The sequence below is a fragment of the Lampris incognitus genome, unplaced genomic scaffold (assembly GCF_029633865.1).
Source record: "Lampris incognitus isolate fLamInc1 unplaced genomic scaffold, fLamInc1.hap2 H_6, whole genome shotgun sequence".
NCBI lineage: Eukaryota > Metazoa > Chordata > Actinopteri > Lampriformes > Lampridae > Lampris > Lampris incognitus.
In genome coordinates, this window is record NW_026611081.1 from 184461 (window position 1) to 204998 (window position 20538).

General features: G+C 46.6%; 1 protein-coding gene across 1 annotated transcript in view; it reads left to right on the forward strand.

The window, feature by feature from the left end:
* Nucleotides 1-2674: 2674 nt before the first annotated feature.
* The window catches only part of sypa (synaptophysin a), a 56562-nt gene continuing 38698 nt past the window's right edge, over nucleotides 2675-20538 (forward strand). The window contains exon 1 of the mRNA XM_056301731.1: nucleotides 2675-2740. Coding sequence (XP_056157706.1) covers nucleotides 2723-2740 — 18 coding nt within the window. The 5' untranslated portion in view covers nucleotides 2675-2722. The remainder of the gene's footprint in view (nucleotides 2741-20538) is intronic.

Genomic DNA, 20538 nt, shown 5'->3' on the forward strand with positions numbered 1-20538 from the left:
ATACTAGTTGTTGCACTACGCACATGAATACTAGTCGTTGCACTACACACATGAATACTAGTTGTTGCGCTACACACATGAATACTAGTTGTTGCGCTATACGCATGAGTACTAGTTGTTGCGCTACACACATGAATACTAGTTGTTGCACTACACACGAGTACTACTTGTTGCGCTACACACATGAATACTAGTTGTTGCGGTGCACACATGAATACTAGTTGTTGCACTACACACATGAATACTAGTTGTTGCGCTACACACATGAATACTAGTTGTTGCGCTACACACGAGTACTAGTTGTTGCACTACACACGAGTACTAGTTGTTGCGCTGCACACATGAGTACTAGTTGTTGCACTACACACATGAGTACTAGTTGTTGCACTACACACGAGTACTAGTTGTTGCGCTGCACACATGAGTACTAGTTGTTGCACTACACACGAGTACTAGTTGTTGCGCTACACACGAGTACTAGTTGTTGCGCTGCACACGAGTACTAGTTGTTGCGCTGCACACGAGTACTAGTTGTTGCACTACACACGAATACTAGTTGTTGCGCTACACACGAGTACTAGTTGTTGCGCTACACACATGAATACTAGTTGTTGCACTACACACGAGTACTAGTTGTTGCGCTGCACACGAGTACTAGTTGTTGCACTACACACATGAATACTAGTTGTTGCACTACACACATGAGTACTAGTTGTTGCGCTACACACGAGTACTAGTTGTTGCACTACACACGAGTACTAGTTGTTGCGCTGCACACATGAGTACTAGTTGTTGCACTACACACATGAGTACTAGTTGTTGCACTACACACGAGTACTAGTTGTTGCGCTGCACACATGAGTACTAGTTGTTGCACTACACACGAGTACTAGTTGTTGCGCTGCACACGAGTACTAGTTGTTGCGCTGCACACGAGTACTAGTTGTTGCACTACACACGAGTACTAGTTGTTGCGCTACACACGAGTACTAGTTGTTGCGCTACACACATGAATACTAGTTGTTGCACTACACACGAGTACTAGTTGTTGCACTACACACGAGTACTAGTTGTTGCGCTGCACACATGAGTACTAGTTGTTGCACTACACACATGAATACTAGTTGTTGCACTACACACGAGTACTAGTTGTTGCGCTGCATACATGAGTACTAGTTGTTGCGCTACACACATGAATACTAGTTGTTGCACTACACACATGAGTACTAGTTGTTGCTCTGCACACATGAGTACTAGTTGTTGCACTACACACACGAGTACTAGTTGTTGTACTACACACATGAGTACTAGTTGTTGCTCTGCACACATGAGTACTAGTTGTTGCGCTGCACACATGAGTACTAGTTGTTGCTCTGCACACGAGTACTAGTTGTTGCGCTACACACGAGTACTAGTTGTTGCGCTACACACGAGTACTAGTTGTTGCGCTGCACACATGAGTACTAGTTGTTGCTCTGCACACGAGTACTAGTTGTTGCGCTACACACATGAGTACTAGTTGTTGCGCTGCGTGCGCAGGGAAGCCTCGCACCGTGATGGCGTCATGGTCTTCAGACCGGCTCAGTGACGTCATGGTTTATCGCTCAGGAATGTGGACGCTTTGTTTGTGTCTCCAGCTCATTAAATAGGAATGTTGGTGTAATAACGTTTGATTAGCGGTATATATTTCATTCTGTTAATTAAATCAGTCGCTATAATTGGTTAATTGAGTGACGGGGTTCCAGCATGCCACTGGTGGAAGTGCAGGGTCAGCATCTGGCCTCTGGTCCTGACGATAACATGTTAGTGGCCTGTCCGTCACTCTCACATGTGCTCTGCTGCTGATGCTGAGAGGAGCAGAGCGCGGATCAGTCCGTCTGGCCTCGGCCGTCCACCATCAGTTCAAAACCAATGAATCGCTTCTCTCCTCCCCCTCTCGCTTCTCTCTCTTCCCTCTCGCTTCTCTCTCTTCCCTCTTCTCCCTCTTCCCTCTCTTCTTTCTCTTCCCTCTCCTCTCTCTTCCCTGTCTCCTCCCTCTCCTCTCTCTTCCCTGTCTCCTCCCTCTCCTCTCTCTTTCCCCCTCTTCTCTCTCTTCTCTCTCGCTTCTCTCTCTTCCCCCTCTTCTCTCTCTCTTCCCCCTCTTCTCTCTCTTCCCTCTCGCTTCTCTCTCTTCCTTCTCTGTTCCCTCCCTACCCTGTCTTCCCTCTCTTCCTTCTCCTCTCTCTTCTTTCTCTTCCCTCTCCTCTCTCTTCCCTGTCTCCTCCCTCTCCTCTCTCTTCCCTGTCTCCTCCCTCTCCTCTCTCTTTCCCCCTCTTCTCTCTCTTCCCTCTCGCTTCTCTCTCTTCCCTCTCTTCCTTCTCTCTCCGTCTCTCTCTCCATCCGTCTCTTTCTCTCTCCATCAGTCTCTTTCTCTCTCTCTCCGTCTCTCTCTCCATCCGTCTCTTTCTCTCTCCATCCGTCTTTCTCTCTCTCTCTCACTTCCCCACTGACACGGATAAAGAATATCAGCTTTTAAAACTACGGCGCGTCTTTGTACCATCATCATCATCATCATCATCATCACCACGCACGTCAACGACATCCTACTACCAAAGTGACGCAATAACTGTGCCGATCCGCCTCTCTCTCTCCCTCTCTCCCTCTCTCCCTCTCTCTCAGTCAGTGTCCCTCCCCCTCTCTCTCCTCCAGTCCTCTTATCTGCGGGTGCAACGCAGCGGCCAGGATGGACATTATAAACCAGGTATGAAAAGAAACATCTAGAATGCCATTTCCCGTGGTGATGGTGTTGCTGTGGGCTGCTGGGGGTGGTGGTGGTGGGGGTGGGGGGGTGATGGAGGGGGTTGTGGCTCGACAGATGAAGGTTTGGTGGAAGCGGGGTTGTTATCAGGGAACAGACAGCAGTACATCCCGGCGCTCGCGTCGTCAGAACCAGGAGCGTCGGTGTCTGAAAATGAACCCAAATTCAGCCAAACGTCGTTTTCCGCTCCGCGTCGTGTTGGCACGAGCGGAGCGTGCCGGCTGACGGCGGACGCGTGCGGGGCGCTGCGGCTCACCGAGGGCGGCGGTGTGGACGCGATCCAAACACGAACCATCTGCCTCAGCACCGCGTCTGCAGGCCTGCAGCTCTCCCGACGCGCTTTTAAAATGGCAGACTGCTGCAAACACACACCGACCAACTGCAGATGGACGCGGATTTTGAGGCGTGTCCCGTCTATAAACCTGCTGGGTGGGATGCGTGGACCAGCGGGCTGGACTCGGACGGCCCCGCTGGGACAGATTATAAAATGATGTCCCCACAAAATCATACGTCTTCCGTCACAGTCAAGTCCGATAATACACGCTCTGTATGGAGGAGTCATGACGCTGGCTGGGGGGGGGGGTAAAGGGGGGTTACGAAGTAGTGTATTGGGATATGGCGGGTGGCGGGGGTATTTGGGTGGTGGTGGTGATTGGGGGGTATTTGGGTGGTGGCTAGAGGTGTATTTGGGGGGGGGGTTGGGGGTTGGTGGGGGGTATTTAGGGATGGTGGTGGAGGTTAAGGGTGTATTTGAGTGGGGCTGGTGGTGGTGTTGGTTGGGGCGTATTTGGGTGGTGCTGGTGATTGGAGATATTTGGGTAGTGGTTGGGGGTGTACTTGGAGGTGGTAGTTGGGGTGGTGAGGGGGATATTTAGGGATGGTGGTTGTGGTTGGGGGGTATTTGGGTGGTGGCGGGGAGCATAATCTGATATCGCCGTGTTGGTGTTGTTCCTACGACATCATAATGTCGCATCATAATGAGGCAAATTTGTAATTTGTGATATTGGCCTATACAAATAAAATTGATTTGATTTGATAATTAATGTTGCTCCGGGAGCATCGTCGTAACTGACCAATCACGTTGTTGTGACGTCATAGCTTTGCGACTCAAGGAAAAAGACCGGAAAAATACTGAGCAAGTACCATACAAGTACCGTACAAGTACCGTACAAGCAAGACTGCAAGATCAGGTTAATGATCCACTATGCACGCTCATCACGTAGAATAAAACTCCAGTCTGAAGCTCCTCACGTCACTACCCGCTCAACCTTCTTAATTTATGTCTGTAACGTTAACAGTTGTGTTGATAAATGTCGGTGCCACCAGAATAGAGCAAAAACTGAAAATGCATATGTTGTCAATATAATCCATCATATCATATGTTGTCAATATAATCCATCATATCACATGTTGTCAATATAATCCATCATATCACATGTTGTCAATATAATCCATCATATCACATGTTGTCAATATAATCCATCATATCACATGTTGTCAATATAATCCATCATATCATATGTTGTCAATATAATCCATCATATCATATGTTGTCAATATAATCCATCATATCACATGTTGTCAATATAATCCATCATATCATATGTTGTCAATATAATCCATCATATCATATGTTGTCAATATAATCCATCATATCACATGTTGTCAATATAATCCATCATATCACATGTTGTCAATATAATCCATCATATCATATGTTGTCAATATAATCCATCATATCATATGTTGTCAATATAATCCATCATATCACATGTTGTCAATATAATCCATCATATCACATGTTGTCAATATAATCCATCATATCACATGTTGTCAATATAATCCATCATATCACATGTTGTCAATATAATCCATCATATCACATGTTGTCAATATAATCCATCATATCATATGTTGTCAATATAGTCCATCATATCACATGTTGTCAATATAATCCATCATATCATATGTTGTCAATATAATCCATCATATCACATGTTGTCAATACAATCCATCATATCACATGTTGTCAATATAATCCATCATATCACATGTTGTCAATATAATCCATCATATCACATATTCTCAATATAATCCATCATATCATATGTTGTCAATATAATCCATCATATCACGTTGTCAATATAATCCATCATATCACATGTTGTCAATATAATCCATCATATCATATGTTGTCAATATAATCCATCATATGTTGTCAATATAAACCAACATATGTTATCAATATAATCCATCATATGTTGTCAATATAATCCATCATATCATATGTTGTCAATATAATCCATCATATCATATGTTGTCAATATAATCCATCATATGTTGTCAATATAATCCATCATATCATATGTTGTCAATATAATCCATCATATCACATGTTGTCAATATAATCCATCATATGTTGTCAATATAATCCATCATATGTTGTCAATATAAACCATCATATCATATGTTGTCAATATAAACCATCATATCATATGTTGTCAATATAATCCATCATATGTTGTCAATATAAACCATCATATCATATGTTGTCAATATAATCCATCATATGTTGTCAATATAAACCATCATATGTTGTCAATATAATACATCAGAATCAGATTTATTGCCAAGTACAAAAACATACAAGGAATTTGTCTTGTGCTGGTGCAAGAGGACAGAAAGAGATGGATACAGATGATCTGCTGTGGCGACCCCTAGCGGGAGCAGCTGAAAATAATAATATGTTGATGCAAGAGGGAAAGATTAACAGTAAATAGTAGAGATAAATGTTAAAAAGAATAATGGAGGAAATATAAATCAAATATATCTAGAAAGTAAAATAAAAATGAAAGTAATATTCATTAAGGTGCAATCACCACTAGTTCAGAGTGGAACATGAGACCACATGGCACCCCCTGCTGTCCGGCACTGGGTGGCAGGAGTTCTGTTAACAAACAGTTAAATGAGAATTTAAGAGATTATTTACAGAATAAAGTTGTTTACAGGGCAGTGCAGGTTTTATACAGAGAGCACAGTAGGGCAGATAGAACAGAGGTGGGTGGGGGGGCGGTGTCAGGCTCTGTGGGTGTCTGGGGGCTTATTAGAAAGGCCTGCTGCTGTGGGGAAGAAGCTGCTCTTGAGGCACGAAGTTCTGGTTTTTATTGGCCTTAATCTCTTGCCAGAGGGGAGTGTTTTGAAGAGACCATGGCCTGGGTGGGAAGGGTCGACCATGATCTTTCCTGTTTGCCTCAGTGTCCTGCAGGGCTGGCAGGTTTCTGCAGGGCTGGCAGGTTTCTGCAGGGCTGGCAGGTCCTGCAGGGCATGCAGGGCCTGCAGGGCTGGCAGGTTGCAGCCAATCACCCTCTCAGCAGAGCAAATGATACGCTGCAGTCTGCCCTTGTCCTTGGCAGTGGCAGCAGCGTACCAGATAGTGATGGAGGAGGTGAGGATGGACTCGGTGATACACAAAATCCACTTCCAGGGTAAACTGGATGTGGATTTTTTTTTAATTTCCAAATCTGCATTTTATTGTCTATGTCGCTCAAACTGATTATCAAACAACATTATTGCCAACTCACTGAATACTATTTTATAGCTACTCATGTACCCGAACCCATTTAGTGGTTGAAGAAGAATGTAGTAAAAGAATGTAGTAGAAGGATGCAGAAAAATCACTGGAAAGGGACTGGAAAGCAGACTACCCCCAGCAACACTAGAAAACAGACTACCCCCAGCAACAGTGGAAAGCAGACTACCCACAGCGACACAGCAAAGCAGACTACCCACAGCAACACTAGAAAACAGACTACCCCCAGCAACAGTGGAAAGCAGACTACCCACAGCAACACTAGAAAACAGACTACCCCCAGCAACAGTGGAAAGCAGACTACCCACAGCGACACAGCAAAGCAGACTACCCACAGCAACACTAGAAAACAGACTACCCCCAGCAACACTAGAAAACAGACTACCCCCAGCAACAGTGGAAAGCAGACTACCCACAGCGACACAGCAAAGCAGACTACCCACAGCAACACTAGAAAACAGACTACCCACAGCAACACAGCAAAGCAGACTACCCACAGCAACACTAGAAAACAGACTACCCCCAGCAACAGTGGAAAGCAGACTACCCACAGCAACACTAGAAAACAGACTACCCACAGCAACACTAGAAAACAGACTACCCCCAGCAACAGTGGAAAGCAGACTACCCACAGCAACACTAGAAAGCAGACTACCCACAGCAACACTAGAAAGCAGACTACCCACAGCAACACTGGAAAGCAGACTACCCACAGCAACACTAGAAAACAGACTACCCACAGCAACACAGCAAAGCAGACTACCCACAGCAACAGTGGAAAGCAGACTACCCACAGCGACACAGCAAAGCAAACTACCCACAGCAACACTAGAAAGCAGACTACCCACAGCAACACTGGAAAGCAGACTACCCACAGCAACACTAGAAAGCAGACTACCCACAGCAACACTGGAAAGCAGACTACCCACAGCAACACAGCAAAGCAGACTACCCACAGCAACACTGGAAAGCAGACTACCCACAGCAACACTAGAAAACAGACTACCCACAGCAACACTGGAAAGCAAACTACCCCCAGCAACACTAGAAAACAGACTACCCCCAGCAACACTGGAAAGCAAACTACCCCCAGCAACACTAGAAAGCAGACTACCCCCAGCAAGAGTGGAAAGCAGACTACCCCCAGCAACAGTGGAAAGCAGACTACCCACAGCAACACTGGAAAGCAAACTACCCCCAGCAACACTAGAAAGCAGACTACCCCCAGCAACACTAGAAAGCAGACTACCCCCAGCAACACTGGAAAGCAGACTACCCACAGCAACACTGGAAAGCAGACTACCCACAGCAACACTGGAAAGCAGACTACCCACAGCAACACTGGAAAGCAGACTACCCACAGCAACACTGGAAAGCAAACTATCCACAGCAACACTGGAAAGCAAACTATCCACAGCAACACTAGAAAGCAGACTATCCACAGCAACACTAGAAAGCAGACTATCCACAGCAACACTGGAAAGCAGACTACCCACAGCAACACTGGAAAGCAGACTATCCACAGCAACACTGGAAAGCAGACTATCCACAGCAACACTGGAAAGCAGACTATCCACAGCAACACCGGAAAGCAGACTATCCACAGCAACACAGCAAAGCAGACTACCCACAGCAGCACTGGAAAGCAGAATATCCACAGCAACACCGGAAGGCAGACTACCCACAGCATCACTGGAAAGCAGACTACCCACAGCAACACCGGAAAGCAGACTACCCACAGCAACACAGCAAAGCAGACTACCCACAGCAACACTGGAAAGCAGACTATCCACAGCAACACTGCAAAGCAGACTACCCACAGCAACACCGGAAAGCAGACTACCCACAGCAACACTGGAAAGCAGACTACCCACAGCAACACTGGAAAGCAGACTATCCACAGCAACACTGCAAAGCAGACTACACACAGCAACACAGCAAAGCAGACTACCCACAGCAGCACTGGAAAGCAGAATATCCACAGCAACACTGGAAAGCAGACTACCCACAGCAACACCGGAAAGCAGACTACCCACAGCAACACCGGAAGGCAGACTACCCACAGCAACACTGCAAAGCAGACTACCCACAGCAACACTAGAAAGCAGACTACCCACAGCAACACTAGAAAACAGACTACCCACAGCAACACTAGAAAACAGACTACCCCCAGCAACAGTGGAAAGCAGACTACCCACAGCAACACTAGAAAGCAGACTACCCACAGCAACACTAGAAAGCAGACTACCCACAGCAACACTGGAAAGCAGACTACCCACAGCAACACTAGAAAACAGACTACCCACAGCAACACAGCAAAGCAGACTACCCACAGCAACAGTGGAAAGCAGACTACCCACAGCGACACAGCAAAGCAAACTACCCACAGCAACACTAGAAAGCAGACTACCCACAGCAACACTGGAAAGCAGACTACCCACAGCAACACTAGAAAGCAGACTACCCACAGCAACACTGGAAAGCAGACTACCCACAGCAACACAGCAAAGCAGACTACCCACAGCAACACTGGAAAGCAGACTACCCACAGCAACACTAGAAAACAGACTACCCACAGCAACACTGGAAAGCAAACTACCCCCAGCAACACTAGAAAACAGACTACCCCCAGCAACACTGGAAAGCAAACTACCCCCAGCAACACTAGAAAGCAGACTACCCCCAGCAAGAGTGGAAAGCAGACTACCCCCAGCAACAGTGGAAAGCAGACTACCCACAGCAACACTGGAAAGCAAACTACCCCCAGCAACACTAGAAAGCAGACTACCCCCAGCAACACTAGAAAGCAGACTACCCCCAGCAACACTGGAAAGCAGACTACCCACAGCAACACTGGAAAGCAGACTACCCACAGCAACACTGGAAAGCAGACTACCCACAGCAACACTGGAAAGCAGACTACCCACAGCAACACTGGAAAGCAAACTATCCACAGCAACACTAGAAAGCAAACTATCCACAGCAACACTAGAAAGCAGACTATCCACAGCAACACTGGAAAGCAGACTACCCACAGCAACACTGGAAAGCAGACTATCCACAGCAACACTGGAAAGCAGACTATCCACAGCAACACTGGAAAGCAGACTATCCACAGCAACACCGGAAAGCAGACTATCCACAGCAACACAGCAAAGCAGACTACCCACAGCAGCACTGGAAAGCAGAATATCCACAGCAACACCGGAAGGCAGACTACCCACAGCATCACTGGAAAGCAGACTACCCACAGCAACACCGGAAAGCAGACTACCCACAGCAACACAGCAAAGCAGACTACCCACAGCAACACTGGAAAGCAGACTATCCACAGCAACACTGCAAAGCAGACTACCCACAGCAACACCGGAAAGCAGACTACCCACAGCAACACTGGAAAGCAGACTACCCACAGCAACACTGGAAAGCAGACTATCCACAGCAACACTGCAAAGCAGACTACACACAGCAACACAGCAAAGCAGACTACCCACAGCAGCACTGGAAAGCAGAATATCCACAGCAACACTGGAAAGCAGACTACCCACAGCAACACCGGAAAGCAGACTACCCACAGCAACACCGGAAGGCAGACTACCCACAGCAACACTGCAAAGCAGACTACCCACAGCAACACTGCAAAGCAGACTACCCACAGCAACACTGGAAAGCAGACTACCCACAGCGACACAGCAAAGCAGACTACCCACAGCAACACTGGAAAGCAGACTACCCACAGCGACACAGCAAAGCAGACTACCCACAGCAACACTAGAAAGCAGACTACCCCCAGCAACACTGGAAAGCAGACTACCCACAGCAACACTGGAAAGCAGACTACCCACAGCAACACTGGAAAGCAGACTACCCACAGCAACACTGGAGAGCAGACTACCCACAGCAACACTGGAAAGCAGACTATCCACAGCAACACAGCAAAGCAGACTACCTACAGCAGCACTGGAAAGCACAATATCCACAGCAACACCGGAAGGCAGACTACCCACAGCAACACTGGAAAGCAGACTACCCACAGCAACACTGGAAAGCAGACTACCCACAGCAACACCGGAAAGCAAACTATCCACAGCAACACTAGAAAGCAGACTACCCACAGCAACACTGGAAAGCAGACTATCCACAGCAACACCGGAAAGCAGACTATCCACAGCAACACAGCAAAGCAGACTACCCACAGCAGCACTGGAAAGCAGAATATCCACAGCAACACCGGAAGGCAGACTACCCACAGCAACACTGGAAAGCAGACTACCCACAGCAACACCGGAAAGCAGACTACCCACAGCAACACAGCAAAGCAGACTACCCACAGCAACACTGGAAAGCAGACTATCCACAGCAACACTGCAAAGCAGACTACCCACAGCAACACCGGAAAGCAGACTACCCACAGCAACACTGGAAAGCAGACTACCCACAGCAACACTGGAAAGCAGACTATCCACAGCAACACTGCAAAGCAGACTACCCACAGCAACACAGCAAAGCAGACTACCCACAGCAACACTGGAAAGCAGACTACCCACAGCAACACTGGAAAGCAGACTACCCACAGCAACACCGGAAAGCAGACTACCCACAGCAACACCGGAAGGCAGACTACCCACAGCAACACTGCAAAGCAGACTACCCACAGCAACACAGCAAAGCAGACTACCCACAGCAACACTGCAAAGCAGACTACCCACAGCAACACAGCAAAGCAGACTACCCACAGCAACACTGCAAAGCAGACTACCCACAGCAACACTGGAAAGCAGACTACCCACAGCAACTAGCTGAGAATCAACAGGAAAGGGTTCCTGCATGGCAGATAATTCCTGAATGTCATCCAGCCCAGTAAAATAATGATGACTTGCTCTATGATATTGACAACCTTCTTATGTGTTGAAGTAGCATACGTCTCACACACACACAAACACACACACACACACGCTTGTATTGAAGAACCTACAGGACAAAAAAATTGGAATGGACTTCCACAACTTGTAATTACAGTCCCATGTATGTCCACGTGCTCACCAGTTATCAACCTAAAGCGCAGGACATAAACGGTCGGCTTAAGAAGATAACAAGAATAAACTGAACACATCTTTAACAAATACTGACCAGTGACAGACATAAAACATTTCTTATGCACCATTAAAGTCCCTTAAGAGTCTACAGTGGCCAGATTTTTCTGAAGGCAACACATATGTTGAGACTGTCCTCCACCAAAAAACGACCCCATACGTCGTTTGTACAAGCAGCTTATTACGACCTATAGTTACGTTTTAAAGTTAAGCGACCTCTAGCGGTCGTGCTGCCAATAATAATCTTAGTTACTACACTAGACCAGTGTTTCCCAACCGGGGGTACGCGTACCCCTAGTGGTACGTGGGTGGTCCCCAGGGGGTACATGAAAAGATTTTGTAAAATGAGAGAAAAAAACTTTTTAAAAATGTACAGGAAAACTGTAACCAAACAATAAATAATGTATAATGTGCAATAAAGTAATCAAAATTGGGACAATTATAATTAAGTAATAATTTGCTGGCTATATTATTATTGGCTATACTTTTTCGTAATGCGCGACAGTTTCCCACCGGAATTTGTCAGTCGTCACTCCGCTCACGAGCGCATAGTGGCGCGCTGTTTTTCTTGCTAGCTAGCAGAACATCAAGCCTCTTTCAGAGTTTCAATAACGTCAAGGATCAATCGCTGAGTCGAGCGGGTTCATCCAGCAACAACAGCACAGCACAGCTGATGAATCGGGAGAACCCGTTCAGAAGAACAAGGAAACGCATCGTCAGTTTGGTGAACGATATGTGCTCTCTGGGTTTACTGCCCCAACTACAGAGCCGCCGCAGCCAACGTGTTTCCTCTGTGGCCACGTGCTTTCCATCAATAGCATGAACCCGCCCCGTTGACACCGCCACCTCGGTACTACGCATCTCTCCTGTGTGGGTAAACCCGCCGAGTTTCCATCACAAGCTGGCTGAATTTAAAGAAGTCAAGAAAAACTAAAGAAAGCGGCATCGGTCTCAACCAAGGCGTCGGAGGCATCATAAGCTGTGTCGCTACTCGTGGCTAGATCAGGAAAGCCTTTAGCACAGCCGAAGAGCTCGTCTTGCCTGCTGCTGCTGCCATTCCGCAGAAACAAGGATCGATAAGAAAGCGGATGATGTCCTGACGAAAGTGCCGTTGTCAAATCATCCTGTGTGCCGTCGGATCGACGACGTGGGAACTGACATTACTGACCAAGTGGTGGAGGAATTGAAAGAGTCGGGTACGTTCGCTTTGCAGCTGGATGAATCAGCGGGGAAGCGCAGCTGATGCGTTTGAGCGTTAAAGACATGTTGGAGATGACCGTGCACGTTCTGTTTTGCTAGAACCTCGCGGAGAGAACTACCGGACAGGACGTTTTTAACGTTACTGACTATTTTCCAAAGGAGTTGAATCAAGTGCAACTGGACTTGGTATATATCCGTGAAGACGTTTCGCCTCTCATCCAATAGGCTTCCTCAGTTCGTGCCTTTCTGACTAGACCAAGCTAGTCTGACTGAGGCAGTCTATCTACACCTAATGGAAAAGACACACTCCTTCGAGGACAGCAACGTACACATTTTGGACAGGGAAGATAGATGGTTTGAAAGAGGGGTGAAGGAAGCCATCTATGCCAAACTGGAAAAACCATCCCTCAACAGAGGAGGAGGTCTGCGTCACCACCTCTCTCCCACGTACAATGCCGTCCTTTCATCTCCTACCCAGGAGACTCAAGAAGCCTAGCCTCCAAGAACAACGGTCGCTCACTAACGGCTCCAACCACTCTCATGACCACTGAACAATGAAGTCGAAACTAACACCCCAACGACCGTCGCTGCTAAACAAATGCAAATCAATAGCTCCGATAACGACGGGCGCGGCCATAACATCGGTACACAAAAGAGCCACGCATATCTATGGCTCTGTTAGCGACGGGCGTTGTTAAACATCGGATCACAAAGAGCCACGCATATCAATAGCTCTGACAACGACTCCTACAGGCTAAATAGCTGAGTCTCATCAGCAGCCAGTCAGACTAGCTTGGTCTAGTCAGAAAGGCACGAACTGAGGAAGCCTCTTGGATGAGAGGCGAAACGTCTTCACGGATATATACCAAGTCCAGTTGCACTTGATTCAACTCCTTTGGAGAACCATAACCTGGATGAATGAGAACATTCACAGACTTACTGACCATTTGTTCTCTCAACACAAGCTGGACTGGAAGTCCTGCTCTCATGTGGGCACGGGCGGCGATGAGCGGCAGGGTGAAGGTTTAATGGCCCGCATCAAAAGGTAAACCCTCATGTACATGGATGCACCGCACGATTCACCGAGAAGCATCAGCTAGCAAGAAAATGATCCAGAATTACACCACGTTTTGAATGATGCCGGAAACGTCATCAACTTCATACAGTCCAGAACTCTGAATCATAGACTGGTCCAGTCACTTGGTCAAGACGGTGGGTCAGAACATGAACGGCACCGCTTCACACCCATGTCCGGTGGTTATCCCGAGGGAAGACATTACAGCGGCTGTTCGAGCTACGCAATGACGTGAGGGGAGTTCTGTCAGAGCACACGCACCCCCTTGTGGCTATGTTCGACGACGCTGACTGGGTACCTCGGCTAGGATACCTCTCCGATATTTTCAGCAAACTCAACCAGCTGACAAGGTAAAGACACACATGTTCTTAGCTTGTATGACAAAGTCTGTGGATTCATGGAGAAGCTCAAGCTCTGGCAGAGAAAATGTGAAGATGGGGACACAAGTTGTTTCCTGCAGCTGGACACAAACATTGCCACTGGTGAATGTGACAGAGCTACAATTGTGAAAATAGTACACACAACATTTATCCAAGCTCAAAAATGAGTTCAACTGCTACTTCCCTGATGTTGTCAACAAGTCCTCCAGACTGGACAGGGTGTGTAATCCATTTGTGACGGACATGAACAGCAGCATTCCCGACAGACTGCAACAGAACCTCATAGATGTGTCCTCAGATAGGAGCCTGAAGATGAGGTACTCAAGCACACCACTGATACACTTCTGGTGTGTTGTGCAGAAGGAGTATCCTGACTTGGGGCAAAATGCCCTGAATGATCTGTTGCCCTTTGGACCCACACACCTGTGTGAGGTGACGTTCTTCACCATGACCCACATCAGAACTAAACACAGGAACGGGCTCAACGTAGAGAACAACCTGATCACCGCTGCTGCAACAATCTCCCCCAGACTCACAAAACTGATGAGTGACAAACAGGCTCAAGTGTCCCATTGACTGTCACATTAATTGGTGAGTTTGAGCCTTGCTTTTTTTAAGTCTATAAACAATGGCTATTATAAGCAATATGATTAGTTATGAATGAATATGATTAAAGTGTCACATTAATTGGGGAGATTGGGTCTTTTCTTATAAACAGGTATAATTAATGACATACAGACTAAATAAAATACTGTACATGTATTTATAAATTATATACATTAATGATATATCCTGGTGATCACCACCATTGATTGCGTAGTAGAGGGTACTTTAGGTTGGCTTGAAACGCTTTAGGGGTACAGTACTCAAACAAGGTTGGGGACCACTGTACTAGACGGCAAAACAACACAAAAACGCACTGACTACATATTCTCTTGTTCTCACACTGTTTTCATCACTATTTACTGACGACTTACCTTTATTAGCCTGTCTATGAGGCGTTGTAAAAAGAAAACCCACAATGAACAGAGGCAAAAAGTATCTGTGGCATATCTCCTGCTGCCGGTAGGGGCGCAAACACTCCTGTGGATCGTATTAGAGGCTATACGACCTATGTGGTCGTATGGGTTGGAGGACTTGTAGGTAGAATGTTTTTGTTTTGTTTGTTTGTTTGGATCCCCCCCCCCTTTTCTCCCCAACTGTATCCGGCCAATTACCCCACTCTTCCGAGCCGTCCCGGTCTCTGCTCCACTCTCTCTGCTGATCCGGGGAGGGCTGCAGACTACCACATGTCTCCTCCCATACACGTGGTGTCACCAGCCGCTTCTTTTCACCTGACAGTGAGGAGTTTCGCCAGGGGGACGTAGCGCGTGGGAGGATCACACTATTCCCCCCAGTTCCCCCCCCCTCCTGAACAGGCGCCCTGACCGACCAGAGGAGGCGCTAGTGCAGCGACCAGGACACATACCCACATCCGACTTCCCACCCGCAGACACGGTCAGTGTGTCTGTAGGGACGCCCGACCAAGCCGGAGGTAACACGGGGATTCGAACCGGCGATCCCCGTGTTGAAACAGGACGACCCCCAGATAATTTAATTTTTAAGAATTTTTTTAGGTCTGACTTTCACATCATTCACACAATTTTGGACGACTAACAACATAAACTGCCGATTAAATGTAACAAAAAAAAGTGCTGGTGGCAGAGAGACAGGGCAGGGGCAGCTGACACAAGAGACCGGCTGCAACATACAAAACAATTCCCCTGTAATTAGAACAACAGTTTGAACAGGACTGCCATACAAGAGATTCAATTCCACATGAGAATCATGGTTCAGTGTCCATCCCCCAGTCACTACTGAGCTCAAACTCCATTTTTGGAAATTATTAATAATAATAATAATAATACTAAACCTTTACCAAGAATGACCAAAAACAAACTGGCCTTTTGACCATCGTAAAAGGCTTCAGTGACGACATCAAAATGGAGTTCGGACTAGACAAATGTGCCAAAGCTACATTCAAAAAAGGAAAACTTACCACCACCAAAAACCTCCACACTGACCTAGACACCACCACCCAAGACCTAGAACAAGAAGGCACATACAAATACCTGGGAGTGAATGAAGGGGACGGGATACAACATGCCAAAATTAAAGAAAAGATCAGAAAGGAGTACTACCGAAGAATACGAATGGTAACAAAATCCCAACTCAATGCATCCAACCGAATGGAAGCCATCAACACCCTGGCTACACCCGTTGTAACTTACAGCTTCAACATCATCAACTGGACACTAGAAGAGATCAGGAAACAGGATAGAAAAACAAAAAACATACTCACCTTAGAGAGGACGCCCCACCCAAAATCAGATGTGGATAGATTGTACCTCCCCAGAAATGAGGGTGGCAGGGGTCTAATCCAACTGGAAACTGCCTACAAAACAACAACACTAGGCCTAGATACTTACCTTAACACCAAAAATGACCCCTTCTCATGATTGCTAGAGAGCATGAAAAACAAAACTAAAAGTACTCCGTAGCTAACCAAGCCACAATGTTCAGAAGAGAGCTCCACCTCCCTGAAACACCGCAACCTTAAAATGAAGCTCCAACCATCCAGACCGGAGAAGTCAAACACAAAGCAAAGTGTCACGCCAAACAACAAATGAAACAAAACTGGGAAGGGAAACAAATGCACGGGCAATACCCAAAAAGAGTAGATAAGAAAGATGTAGACCAACATATGACCAATCAATGGCTCAAAACAGCTGGGCTGAAATCCCAAACAGAGGGCTTTATCATCGCTGCCCAAGACCAGGCCATCAAGACCAGTTACTACCAGAGCAGAATCCTCAAAGATGGCACAGACCCAGCATGCAGGATATGTGGCCAATACCAGGAAACCATTGACCATATGGTGGCAGGGTGCCCTGAGCTGGCCAAAACTGAATACCTACAAAGACACAACAAGGTCGCAACATACCTGCACTGGAACATCTGCAAAGAATTCAACACCAACACAAAAGAAAGCCAGTACGAGCACGAGCCCCAAACAGTAACAGAAAAAGACCACATCACAATCTTATGGGACATGCCAATACAGACAGATTGTGAGATAAAGGCCAACAGACCAGACGTCATCATCAACAACAAAAAGAAAAAAGCTGCCTACTCATCGACATGTCCATCCTGACTGAAAGGAGCACCTTAGTAAAAGTAACTGAAAAACTGTCCAAATATAAAGACCTTGAAATCCAGATTGAACGAATGTGGGGAATGAAAACCACAACAATACCAGTAGTGATAGGAGGCCTGGGACTTGTAAAAACCACAACAATACCAGTAGTGATAGGAGCCCTGGGACTTGTAAAAACCACAACAATACCAGTAGTGATAGGAACCCTGGGACTTGTAAAAACCACAACAATACCAGTAGTGATAGGAGCCCTGGGACTTGTAAAAACCACAACAATACCAGTAGTGATAGGAGGCCCGGGACTTGTAAAAACCACAACAATACCAGTAGTGATAGGAGCCCTGGGACTTGTAAAAACCACAACAATACCAGTAGTGATAGGAGCCCTGGGACTTGTAAAAACCATAACAATACCAGTAGTGATAGGAGCCCTGGGACTTGTAAAAACCACAACAATACCAGTAGTGATAGGAGCCCTGGGACTTGTAAAAAAGGGATGGAGAAATACACCCAACGGATCCCGGGTAACATCAGAATACAAGAACTACAGAAGATGGCACTACTTGGAACATCTCATATCCTAAGAAAGGCACTATCCATCAAATAGACTTCTACCTCATTCTAACCCGAGGCCCAAGGAATGGACCCACCCGCTTATTATGTTGTATTATGGCATGAAGTTAAAGGAAATTTGTATAATAATAATAATAACAATAATAATAATAACCTAAAACAATAAGCCATCCATAAAAGGCACGCATGTATGTTTCCTCCTGAACTAGTGGAATAACATTGCTGCCTTTGTACACACACTGATCCGCCAAAATATGATTAAAACCACCTGCCTAATATTGTGTTGGTCCCCCTTGTGATGCCAAAACAGCTCTGACCCGTCGAGGCATGGACTCCACAAGACCTCTGAAGGTGTTCTCTGGTACCTGGCACCAAGACATTAGCAGCGGATCCTTTAAGTCCTGTAAGTTTTGAGGTGGGGCCTCCATGGATTGGACTTGTTTTTCCACCACATCCCACAGATGCTGAAACAGATTGAGATCTGGAGAATTTGGAGGCTAAGGCAACATCTTGGACTCTTTGTCATGTTCCTCAAACCATTCCTGAACAATGTGTGCAGTGTAGCAGGACAAATTATCCTGCTGGAAGAGGCCACTAACATCAGGGAAATACTATTGCCATGAAGGGGTGCACCTGGTCTGCAACAATGTTTAGGTCAGTGGTACGTGTCAAAGCAACACCCACATGAATACCAGGAACCAAGGTTTCCCAGCAGAACATTGTCCAGAGCATCACACTGTCTCCACCAGCTTGTCCTCTTCCCATAGTGCATCCTGGTGCCACCTCTTCCTCAGGTTAATGCCGGACAATCGGCTGTCCAGATGATGTAAAAGAAAACGTGATTGTCAGGCCACCTCCTTCCATTGATCCATGGTCCAGCTCTGATGCTCACATGCCCATTGTCGGCTACACAGCCTCATATACAGAAAGCTGTGATGCACCGTGTGTTCTGACACCTGTCTGTCATGGCCAGCATTAACTTTTTCAGCAATTTGAGCTACAGTAGCTCTTCTGTGGGCTCAGACCAGACGGGATAGCCTTTACTCCCCACACACATCAGTGAGCTTTGGACATCCATGACCCCATCACCAGTTAACCGGTTGTCCTTCCTTGGACCATTTTTGGTATGAATTGGCCACTGCATACTGGGAACACACCACAGGACCTGCCATTTTGGAGATGCTCTGACCCAGTTGTCTAGCCATCACAATTTGGCCCTTGTCAAAGTCACTCAGATCCTTATGCTTGCCCATTTTCCTGCCTCCAACACATCAACTTCAAGACCTGACTGTTCACTTGCCAACTAATATATCCCACCCCTTGACAGGTGCCATTGTATCAAGATAACTTTAATTATCTCGAATAACAACACTACAACACAATCTTCAGATATATACAAAAGGACTGACATACAGGTGAAATAAGAAGTGATAAGGTGCAATGGTGCAGAGAATATATCAGAGATGCAGAAATATATGTTAGCAGGTTACTGACATACATGCCTGAGGTAGATGGACATGACAGAGTGTACCAGTATACCTACAATGTACAGTACAGTATATACAACATGTACAGTACAGTATATACAACATATACAGTACAGTATATACAACATGTACAGTACAGTATATATATCACATGGTTGGATTTGTTGACAGTGTTAAGTGTTAATTTGAATGACAGCTTGCAGAAAGAAACTGTTTTTATATCTAGTTGTTTTTGGGTACAGTGCTCTGTAGCGCCTGTCAGAGGGGAGGAGTTGGAACAGGTTGTGACCACGCTGTGATGGGTCTGCAGTGATGTTGCCTGCCTGTTTCCTGGAGTCTGGAGGTGTCACCAGTGATTTTCTCTACAGTCTTTTTTTTTTAAATTTATTTCTAGTTTTCCCCTTATCCCACCCGATTAACGCAATGGCATATGGCCGGAACTCTTGTCGAATAACTCCCCTGGCTCCCGTTTCCACAGGAAGGAGATAGTCGTAACACCAGCTTCCTTCAAACTCGTGTCCGCTGCTCTCGCTATTTTACACGCTGAAGCCTCCTTGCATGGATTGCATCACCTTCAGGCCGCAAAGGAGACATAGGGAGAATGCTTTCGGTTGCTTGGCTGCAGGCGCCCGGATGGGCCAGAGGGGTCGCTGGAGAACGACGAGTCCCCGAACACCACACCAATCTACACCCACTATTCCTCGGGTAAAGGTGGCCTAATGAATGCCTTACCCCGTGGACCGGTTACGGCGAGTCTGGGATACGAACCTCCCAGACACATGACGAGCGGATTGCAAGAGCGGCGGTTTATTCCGTTTGGCCATCAGAGTGGCCTTTCTCTGCAGTCTTAACTGTCCATTGTAGTCTGTCCCTGTCCTGTTTGGTGGCCGATCCAAACCAGACAGTGATAGATGTGCAGAGGACAGACTGGATTATTGCAGTCTAGAACTGAATCAGCAGTTCCTGAGGCAGGTTGAACTTCTTGAGCTGGGGGAGAAAGTACATCCTCTGCTGGGCCTTTTTGATGATTGTGTCTATGTTGGGTGCCCACCATAGGTCCTCGGAGATTCTGGAACCCAGAAATCTGTAGGTTTTCACCACAGACACCGTACTGTTGAGCAGTGTTGGGAACTCCTCCTGAAGTGCAC